The 12,077-nt window shown below is 35.0% G+C and overlaps 1 protein-coding gene across 1 annotated transcript; it reads right to left on the bottom strand.

The window, feature by feature from the left end:
• Window positions 1-9,304: 9,304 nt before the first annotated feature.
• On the bottom strand, window positions 9,305-9,781 carry LOC120630950 (ubiquitin-60S ribosomal protein L40). The gene has a single exon (XM_039900318.1). It carries the CDS (start codon window positions 9,717-9,719, stop codon window positions 9,330-9,332), a length of 390 nt encoding a protein of 129 aa, XP_039756252.1. The 5' UTR covers window positions 9,720-9,781; the 3' UTR covers window positions 9,305-9,329.
• Window positions 9,782-12,077: the final 2,296 nt, after the last annotated feature.

Raw genomic sequence — 12,077 nt, 5'->3', positions numbered from 1 at the left:
ACGATAAGATTTGCGAGTAATAGTACCGTTTATCTCGTTATTATGCACGAGCATACCCTCGCCACCATTGCAAATCCATTTGCGATCACATTTGTGGTTTTATTCTGACAAACTCCGACAGTATTTTGAATAGACGTGATACCAGTTTTGAACTGCATTACTGGAATGAGTGTTAAATACCAAAATTATATAAAACTCTAACATAGATTTTAAAAATATATATTAGAGCATTATATTGGTGGTTGGAGCTGGTGCATAATAAATAGAAGTTAACTCTTATAAAAAATTCAACTAAAATTATCGTTATTATTTTTGAATATATCGCTAGACGCTTCCCGCGACTTCGTTTGCGTTTGATTTTGTTTTTTGATGTGGCATTAAATTTAGTTGTAGATCTAAAAAAAATTAAAGTATTCAGTATCGCTAAGCCCTAAATTAGGGGTTTGCTGATGCCCGCTGAAGAGTTCTGTCCTCTATCTCCATCACAGTTTAGGCAAAATTAAACACATATTACTCTTTAGTACAAAACCAATTATTTAAATCGGTTATAATTTGTCGGAGCTATGGTGTAAAATCGTCAAACACTCATCCTCTCTCCCAAAGGCACCGAGCTTAATGTCGGGATAAAAAGTATTCTATATTACTTCTAACACTTCCAAGAATGTGTGTACAAAGTTTCATGAGGATCGGTTAAGTAGTTTTTGCGTGAAAGCATAACAACACTTACATTCACATTTATAATATTAGTAGGGATTTGATTTGTAGCACGAGCTCCCTAACATAAGGTTTTTTTACATGCCTTATAATGTAAACAATCTTTATTTTCAAATTGTTCATAAAATAATAAAAATATTCGCACATACTGAAATTTTTAATTCATTTTATCGCTCTTGCTTTTGTACTTTTTATCGCGGAAAAAACCTTTGATGCATTTGTACAGCTTCAGGCTAAGTAGTAGAGCTATTTGTGACAGAGATCATCCGAGGAAGTACTATCGCCATCTTTATTTCTGTCGCTAAGCAGCATGGTTGGAATGGAAAAAGTCTTCATTGTACATACAATAAGAAAGCCAGGTTACCAAAAAAACAAAAACGATAGTATACATATGCACAAAGGCGGCCTTATCGCTTGAAGCGATCTCCTCCAGACAACCTTTGGTTGAAGAAACATAATACAGAAAACGGGATTACCATACCCAAATTGTGCTAATTATGTACATTACATATACAATACATACTAATACAACATATATATTGTTACAAAATATATATTTATATATATAAATATATATTGTTACAACATATATATTTATATATATAAATAAACAAATCCAGATAAATATCAATATATAAACTTAAATACATATTACTATTTAAACATACACATAAAATACATAGATATTTTACTACATACTAGACAGGAAATAGTCTTTTAACCGCGATTTAAAGATATTAAATGATTTGGACTGTCTTATATCCCTCGGCAGCTCATTCCATAGGTTAACCACCTTTACCGTATAAGAATTGCCATACGTCGATGAACGACCAGGTCAGGTGGGATCAGGTGGGCCACCTGATTGGTCCGTCAATTATTACTATAAAAAAAAAAACCTTTCTTGGCCAAATCTTCAACCCAAATACGTCAAGTTTATCTGTAGGTATACTTTATAATATACCTTTAATTTTGACGGTCGATTGGCGCAGTTTGCAGCGACACTGCTTTATGAGCCCAACCAAGGCCGTGGGTTTGCACTACTGGAAAATGTTTGGGTGATGAACATGAATGTTTTTCAGTGTCTGGGTGTTTATATGTATATTCTAAGTATTTATGTATATAATTCATAAAAATATTCATCAGGCATCTTAGTACCCATAACAAAAGCTACGCTTACTTTGGGGCTAGATGGCGATGTGTGTATTGTCGTAGTATATTTATTTATTAATTTATTTACTACCGCTGGGGTTAGAAACTTAAAAAATTGACTGAAGACCCACAAGTAAAGACTATTTTGAATGATTATGCTACATGCTATTTGATATCACGCTACAACCCTTAGGAATAGGACGGGCAATGAAACGCGGTGGGTCGTAGAATTGTTGTATGAAGTAGTTTGCACGCGCACTCAGTCGGGGGGAATTGGTAGTGTCCTATAAAATACAAAATTTGTAACGTATAAGCTTGTCTACTTGTGTTATTTATTATGTTCATGAACGTCGGTAATCATTTAGCATTGTCTGGCCGCCCATTGTGTTGGTTATTTTTTTATGTTACGACAATACACACATTGCCATCTAACCCCAAAGTAAGCGTAGCTTATGTTATTGGTACTAAGGTAACTGATGAATATAAATGAATAATATAGATAAATACTTTTTATATACCTACAAATAAACACCCAGACACTGAAAAACGTCCATGTTCTTCACGCAGACCGGTTTCTACGCGACATCAAACTGGAACGCTAAATAGCTTTGCGGCACGTCTTTGTCGGTAGGGAGGTAACTTTGACGGCCGATTGGCGCAGTTTGCAGCGACCCTGCTTTCTGAGTCCAAGGCCGTGGGTTCGATTCCCACAACTGGAAAATGTTTGTGTGATGAGCATGAATGTTTTTCAGTGTCTGGGTGTTTATATGTATATTATAAGTATTTATGTATTATATTCATAAAAATATTCAACAGCTATCTTAGTACCCATAACACAAGCTACGCTTACTTTGGGGCTAGGTGGCGATGTGTGTATTGTCGTAGTATATTTATTTATTTATTTATAACTAGCCACGGCCGAAGCCTCCGGCCAGACAAACAAAAAAACAAATATACATAATTTCACACATATATTGGATTTGTAGTTAAGTATGGATAATGTTACACCTGCCGATTGGGGGCATACATGGATACCAAACCGCCGCGCCGACTAGCTGCCACAGCCCGGAAGCTTGCTGCTGCCGACTTTGTCTTGTTGGCGAACAGCGCCCCCGACTTTCCGGTGACTCGTTGTTGAATGTACGCGTTCTGTAGAAGTATTACAAGGTTTGCCGTTTTTTTTATTTATTTTCATTAGAACTAAAAACAAAATTACATGTATAGTTATGGATAAAGCTAGCCTTAGGTTACTAATGACACATAATTTCACGTTTAGTTAGTCACAGCATGCACTGTTTAGTAACTTAAGTTAATACAAGAATTTAAATAGCAGATTTAAACTACCTCAAACACAGCACAAGTAACAATAAAAGATATAGATAATAATAAATATATACCAACATCTTAAGAAGCTTTCGCTTGGTTTTTGGATCAAGGGTCGAATACAGAAGGCAGTAGTCCTTGAAACGGCGCGTATTGTGAGGAGCTTCCTCACTCTGGAGCCCTGACTGCCAGTTGCTTGGGCATTCAAAAACCCCGCAAGCGGAGTGTGGATGTTTTTTTTTTATAAATTTTTAATAGTGTTTTTTTATTTTATTTTCAAGCATTGTTAAGAATTAAAAAAAATGAAAAAGAATTAATGATACAATATAAAATAGACGTAATGAGTTAGAAATTTTTAAAAATGTAAAAATCCTGTACTTCTGATTTTTGTTTTACAAACATTTTGTAAAAAGCTTGAGCTAAAGATTAAAACAACTATAAGGTTTAATTTAATCCAGATAAGATCCATGTTACTCCGTCGTCCAAGTATTTTAATACTCAAAACGACTGCATTATTTGTCAAGATATTTTTCAATTTATAGCAGTTAAGACAGGTAAGTATTTTAGCTTTCGAATAAAATAAAAGCGTTAAATATTAAATTAATTTTGAAAATTCTATCCTTATAGTACAAGTTAATATCTATACAGACAAACCTTCGTGTTTATAATATAAATACTGAAGATAAGACAGAAATGCTATTGCACAATGTCAAAGGAGTCAGGGACTCACCGCATTGGTTTCACTCGAACGTTTGATAAATGATACTGCTAGTTTTGGTTTCAAAAATAAAGTTAAACGTAAGGATAAATAAAAGGAGAAATACTGGTGGCGAAATTTTTATATTAACACTTGAAACAGTGATTTTCAATCCGCTATTGCGCATCAATGACAAAAAGTAATAATAAAAAGAAAAAAAAATGTTAAAAATGACTAAACAATTGAACTATTATTCCATTGCTTTCCAACACTAGTATTATATGGTATCGTATATCTGTCTATGCAAGTTATGTTTACTTTTTGCTCGATTATTGTAAGTTCTTTACAATGTAAAAGGCCGCGATTGCCGGAGAGTAGCAGGTTCAAATCCTGTCGGTCCCGAAAATTTTTATATGCATTTTAATTTATAAAACTGATAATATTCATAATTCCTCGAAGTGTAGCTAAATACGTTTGTTTCAAACGCGTCTCATTGTAATATGGACATTTGAAAAAGTAGATCGAAACTGCAATGTTTCCTACTAGATGGCGCTACAGTCGCTATAAGACTGATGTGAAAGGCATATACTAATTTCAGTAGGAGAGCTGTAGCTTAATTGGTAAAACGCTCAGGCCGCGTTTGCCAGAGAGTCGCAGGTTCAAATCCTGTCGGTTCCGAATATATATATATGCATTTTAAATTTATAAAATTAATACTTGATTATTTAACAAATAATATATTTTAAGTGGTCTTTATTCAAATTCAAATAAAATAATTGTTTTATAAATATAACCTAAAATAAACTATTTAAAACTAAATAAAATCTAAAACGTCCTCGAAACCACCGCAGCGAGGCACAGTTCCTAAGATGCTGGCAGCATTGCCCCTTTGGATGGCGAAACTAATTCGTTGGCCAAGGTAACGGCCCGCTCTAGGAACACCGATATCAGAGATCATAGACTCGATAACCCTTTTCGATAAAAGAGCTCTTGCCTCCGGACCCCACGGAAAGCAAATAATAACAATAACAATACGAGATAATTTTAAAGCTAAAAAAAACCCGCCTTCGATAGTTATTTTGTACAAATTAATTAGCATTTTTGCATAAATCAAGCTTGAATACCATGTGCTGCAACTAGGTTTCAATCGCGAAAACATTTCCAACTACCCCTAACTTTGATAGAAAATTTGGGTATACCCCGGTAAGCTGAATACGCTGCGTTACCTTTCCAAGTGTCCAAGGCCTGTTGTTATTGTGTGTGATTACTTAAACACGCATATTTATGTTATTTTCTGACATTTCTTTAAGAGTTCCTTTGTCTGATACCCTATGGAACAAGAAAATAATTTTGCAAATCCGTTTATAAATGACTAGCGTACCCAGCCCGCTTCGCCGGGCTATATTTTGCTTTATTTTAACTAAACAATAAACTTTCATCATTAAATTTTTAATTTAAATCTCATAATATATTAAATCATTTATTTCTCTCCGTGTTCATTCTCTTCTATTCTCTTCTCGAGCGGGAGAAGATCATTATCTACACCCATGTACACCCAACAATAGAATATCATCATAGTAAATAAAAGCTATGACATAATATAATGATAATGAAAAAAGCTATGATAAGTATTTGACAGTTCAAAAATAGGAGTGCTCCGATCGTCATTAAACTTTACAGGATTACTCGCCAGGTCAATCCGGAGATTCCCTGAAAGTTTCATTGAAATCGGTCCAGCCGTTTCGGAGCCTATACGGAACATACCCACACACTTTCTCTTTTATATATATAGATAGAAGATAGATGGAGCTATACCCGAACATACATAAAAAACAACTGGATTAACCTACTACTAGGAAGTCGTTTGCAAAACATTTTTTTATTATTTGATGCACATTCTATTTAAACGTAACTTCACTTTAATTATTTCCGTACTTTGATGTTTAAACTACTCATTATTACGATAAAATTGCAATAGACAGACTTGGGCCCGTTTAAATATTGTTTTTTTTAGGCTCGCACGGTTCTTAACTTATATGATGATAAATTTCAAAGTTATAATTTATAACCTTCATGATCATATTAAAAATGTTATAATAAAACTTCGTAAAAAAACTCACTATATCATTAAATATGCTTTTCCTACCAGCATAAGCATAAGCGTTTTAAAACCCTTGCTTTATTTCTTGAACTCATGAATTTACAACCCAAGCGTGAAGTGCTCGGTTTTACTCGTATAAAGCTTTTGTTTTACGTGTGTTTTAGTTTAAACCACAGCAAATACCCTCTTCACATGGGTCTCTTCAGATGGGTGTCATTTTAATGAACTGACGGCTGCATTTAATGCAAATATAACTAAGGCATTTGGTGACCTCCTGGCGCATTTATGTGCCCTTTGAAACGGTAAAACTCGGTTTTTATACTGCCGGGAAGCTTTGGGCTAATATTCGAAATTCTGTATTCTAAAATTCTATTGGGAATTTCTATATATTTCCTGGCTTCTAAGTGATGTGGTTTGGTATGTAATATGGTATCCTGCATGTCGAAGGCTATTTAGAACCGAAAAAACGTACTCACTAGGTCGGGTCAAAAACTGTTAGGCCGATTAACCTAAGCTAATCTAACAATCTTTTCGGTCTTAGATTTTTCTCAGATAAGCAGTCGGTTTCTATTACCAACACGAATATGTGATAATACTATTTAAAGCTCGACCAATTGCATTAGAGCAGCGTTGTGGGTCTATGCTAAAAAACTATGTTTACCAGCAGTGGGATAGGTTGTGGATGGTAATGATGATGGCATATATCAATTCTTATACAGTAAACATGAACAAGTGAAAACAATGTTTCACCCGGGTACGCAAACCACATACAACGAGCACAAAGCCGGAGTTTGTAATTTGCCAGCAAGACTATAACGATGCTTACTCTGATATATGACTCAGATATTATGATAAATGAAATTCATTATGTAGGTCGCTTACATAGTTCATTCATACTACCAAAACGCGGCCTGGTCTAAAATACCACAAGAACTTTAGCGGGGTTTTCTTTTTGGATCACCATCTCACATTATTATTTAATGAAATCTGGTTACACCAATTCTCATATGAAGTGGCGTGCATAGAGGGTATGCACAGGGTATGCAGATGATACAAAATGATGAAAATATCCAGTACGATTTATAGATACTTAAGCGTAGGCTTTTTATATGTCTAACAATGCCTATCCTTAAGTTTCCTATAACTCGTACTGGAGATTTTCTTCATTCTATATCATCTGCATACCTTGTGTATACCCCCTATGCATGTCACTGCTCATTTCGAACCATTTTTAGTTTATTTCAGAGAAAACGTTCTAATCTTATTAATGTTTAGGGTTCCGTACAAGGGTACCAATGATATCCTATTACTAAGCCACCGCTGTCCGTCCATCCGTTCGTCTGTCTGTCAGCGGGTTCATGAACCGAACCAAGTAGGTAGATGTTTTTTTTCAGAATTTCATTCATTTCCAAGATTACAATTCTGCTGTAACAAGAATTAATAAAAAAAGTAGAAAATTTAATACAGGGAACGTGTTTTTTTGGTGTTATATACTTATCTCATCATCAATATGATACATTATATAATATTATGATAATCTTACATCTTTAAACGAGCAATTCTTGTATATTTATAATTGGAATCTCGGAATCGGGTCCAACGATTTTCATAATATTTAGTATACAGGGGTTTCGGGGGCGATAAATCGATCTAGCTAGGATTCAACGGAACATTTCCTATGCAAGACCAATTCCCACTTGCCGGTTTTTAATGTTTTCAATGCCGGTGAGGGATCATTTTGTTAGTTTTTCAGAAAGTTTTATTTCAGCATAACTTGGATTTGCTGTTTACGTAGGAGAATCTTTTTAAAATAGGGTGGGTTTTTTTCGTCATTTCAACCGTAATCACATTTGTGGAATTGAAAATTCTTTATTAGAACTACCATTTTGTTTGTAGACAAATTGTGAGACTGAAAAATTGTTCAATGCGTTTTTATTTAAAGGGTTCATTCACTGTAAATAGTTTTGTTCTAGCTTCCCGCCTGGCTTCCCGACTGCCGACCCGCCTGGCTTCCAGTCTGCCTGCCCGCCTGGCTTCCCGACTGGCTGCTCGCCTGCAAAAGGTAGAGATGAGAGGTATTAAACTAGCGGGGCCCACTTTCTACTCTTTCTACATGGTTAATCCGGCACTGGTCTGATTTCGTTTAGTGAGCCACTTTATTGACAGAAACCGATTGGAAGGTTATTATAACTTTCATTATCCTAACAGCCTAGCCCGTTAGCATCTTCGGCTGCATCATCGCTTACCAGCAGGTGAGTTTGTTGTGAAAAAGTCACTTGGAGCGAAAAAAATAACTTTGCTTCTCTCATTCGTGTATGAAATTCTAGTCACTTGGATTCAACGTGGATGTATATTAATTTATTAATCTTACGCTCGATTATTTAATACCTATATACGATTTTATGTATCATATTATTTATGATCATTAAAACATTATTTCTGCTATGTGGACGAGAGGCGACTGTTTATTACAGTAACAAAGTGTTTTTACTATTATGAGAATCGTTACAGGCAGCTTTGACAAAATAAACGTTATTTCCTCATTAATATGATATTCTTGCATAAAGCTCTCAATGTTAAAGTATACCTATTCATTTTTGGATTTTTTTTTAAATACTATTACTATTTAGCCCTTGACTGCAATATCACCTGATAGTAAGTGATGATGCAGTCTAAGATGGTAACGGGCGCACTTGTTAGGGGTATGGCAGTTATATTAAAACCATACTCCTAATCAGTTTCTACCCGACATCTCACCGGAACGCTGAAAGAATTGAATTGGGCGGTGATTTCGCCCCCGTGCTTTGGAGAGCATGTTAAGCTGTCGGTCCTGTGCCTTATCTCTTTCTGGTCGAGTAAGAGTGAGGAAATGGAGATCGCACCTGTGTTTGTGCAAATACTAGTGCAGTAATATATCTCCTATGTCGTTGTAAAATCTCTCTGAAGATTGAACAACATGGCTGAGAAAAATCGGTCAGAGAAAAACTGTGTCTAAATTTCAACTAAACTTCTAACCAAAGTAAATAAATAAATAAATAATAAATTTAATGAATGTATTTAAATTCCTACTCCGGTTTAATACCGGAGTTGTGACTTGATGAGATTTGACGTAAGCAATCGCTTAGGTTTAATGAAATAATATCAGAACTCTGCTTAAATATAAAAATTAACTGCTTAATGAAGGAATGAATGCATATTCTTTTATTGTACATCATGAGAAGCACATAAGAACAGAAACGCATAACAGCTGCATATATACTCGTAATTAGCCTCGTAGCGATTTTCCAGACAAACGCTAGTTAATAAAAACAAATATAAGCAAGTAGCTTTCTGTAATAAATGAAATTAATCCTTGATCTTCTTCTTGGGGCGCAGATTGTTGGTGTGTCCGCACTTGGTCTTGCGGCAGTTGGTAGCACGAGGGTGAAGACGTGCATAGCATTTGCGGCAAATCATTTTATCGCAGTTATATTTCATGGCCAAAATCCTGAGAGAGGGCTCAATAGTACCTCCACGTAGTCTGAGGACTAGATGCAGGGTAGATTCCTTTTGAATGTTATAGTCAGACAGAGTGCGTCCATCCTCCAATTGTTTACCGGCAAAGATCAATCGCTGCTGGTCTGGTGGGATACCTTCCTTATCCTGGATCTTAGCCTTCACATTTTCTATAGTGTCAGAGGCTTCCACCTCGAGTGTAATGGTCTTGCCCGTGAGGGTTTTCACGAAGATCTGCATTTTGAAGCTGAAATAAGAATTTAGTTAAATAAAACGTCTATAATTTTGATGGACTGGCTAATAAAATGGAAATATAATATAGAAATATACATATACCTAATACCCTTAGAGTAAAATTTTATGGTACCAAGTACCCTATTGGAAAAGTTATATGAGTTCAGCTGTAATGTCTGGTCGTGAGGCCCCCGCACTGACATAAATTAATTTCAGTTGTCATCGATCTATTGTTTACGATGCCACTGCAGCTGGCTCGTCTGATCGTTCGATTTGGACGTGTTAGCTGACTTACGAGTGTCGAGAGCATTGCTCGTCAAACGTTTGATGTTCTTTAACGTGTAGCCGCTTGTGATTTCAAACTCGATGAAACGAAAAAAAAAAGTTCATAGAGACAAAAACACATAAATGTATAGCTATTTAAGTTACCAAGGAAACCGAAAAATATCTAGATAAAGAAACAAACACATAAATGACAGAGTGAGATAGAAAACATAATACATTTTTTACCTATTCTAGTTACCATGGAAACTAAGTAATAAACCTTACATTTATCCTAATAGTTCTGATACTCTCCATCCACCTCAATCTCTCGTAGGCTACTTTTCAGAAGTTACACTTCTGCCGTGTGTAAATAAATTGCACAGGATTTTTTTTTTTAAATATATAAAAATATTATCAGTTATCTCCCTTTTAGTTTTGCAAGTAATCCGCATTAATATAGGTTAGATTACTGAATATAACATTTGTGTGTTAAATGAAAAAAAAAACGCAATATTTTTCACTCGGTTCCAGTCCTCTTCAATATATTATAACGTTTTGCATTCATGCCAGCATTTTTTAATATTCAAATGCCATTTGTATGAATTCGTCATCCCGACAAAAACCCTTTTTTTTCGTGAATGGGCATTCACAAAATATTCTGTTAAAATAAAAAGACGTATATTAATTTCATGATTCAATCAAGTCTTAAACCTATTTTAAACTGTAACTTTTTTTTACACTACAAGTTAGCCCTTGACTGCAATCTCACCAGGTGGTAAGTGATGATGTCTAGTATAATAATGTATTGGTATGGCAGTTATATTAAACTCCTAACCCACTAATTGGTTTCTATGCGGCATTGTAAGCCTTTTTAGTAGGATGGTTAGGTTAGGTTAGGTTACTAGCCATGGCCGAAGCCTCCAACGTATGGTTGAACGTATGGCAGACCAAATTAAAAAAAAAAAAAACATTTATTTCAAGTAGGCCTAATATAAGAACGTCAAGTCTGTCTCTTTGTAGTGACCCTACCACCGGTTCGGAAGGCAGATTCTACCGAGAAGAAACTCAGCAGTTGCTCTTTTCCAACATCAACAATTTACATTTTACATTATAACATTCATTTTTCTATCTTGTGAGAAATGAAAGCGGAGCCAGATGCTTTCAAGCAACCTTGTCATTAAAAGAATAATCAGATATTAATAATTTTTAAATCGACTCTGGACCCGAGACTTAAAATTAAGTTTAGGGATGCCACCAATGATCTATCGTCAGTCAGACTAGATACGAAACTAAGATGGTAGAACTAGACTTTATGGTGATAACAAAAAAAAAAAAATATACCCGGCTAAGTTTGTTGTGGGCTTCTTCTTAGACCAGGACGCGTTTGGAACCCTCGTAGCTTTAATTTTAAGTTCACGAATGTGGTTATCGCCATCATCTCACTACCGTGTAATTCTTATGTACGCCTCAAAAGTGCCACCTATGGGCCTACTTGAATAAAGATATTTTTGACTTTGACTTTAAGAAAAGTATTCATTTTCAGGCAGATGAACATTCTTTCCAATTTAAAATAAGACCCAAGGGTTTTATTTAATTAGAATCTAGAATAAAGCGGAACTGGCGGCTGAGTAAAATTAAAAATGAATGAAAATTAATACTCCACTTCTAGACAAAGTTACGTAATACTGTTTTATATTACTTTAAAGCGAAGAGATAAATTGAACATTCCTTAATGTCATTAGTGAGTCGTAGTGGAGCTTTTGTGACAGAGCTCGTCCGGGGAAGAAGAATAAGAAGAAACACTTTATTGCACGTATAACATACAGGAAATGTACATTAAGGATTTTACAGTACACAATGTAGACATGCAAAGGCTGCCTTATTGCAAGCAATCTCTTACAGGCAACCTTCGTAGATAGGACTTACAGCAAGAGACCGGAATAGTGCCAAGAGTGTTGATAGACATACATAAATACCAAAATCTAATGATACAAATAATTTAAATTAATATACGTAATATATAAATATAAAATATACATAAAGAGATATATATATTTTAGAGACTTTGGGACCGTGGGGTCCGGAGGCAAGACATCTGGT

This window comes from Pararge aegeria, chromosome 17 (assembly GCF_905163445.1).
Source record: "Pararge aegeria chromosome 17, ilParAegt1.1, whole genome shotgun sequence".
In the NCBI taxonomy this organism is placed as follows: domain Eukaryota; kingdom Metazoa; phylum Arthropoda; class Insecta; order Lepidoptera; family Nymphalidae; genus Pararge; species Pararge aegeria.
This window is presented reverse-complemented; position numbering and strand designations above follow the sequence as displayed.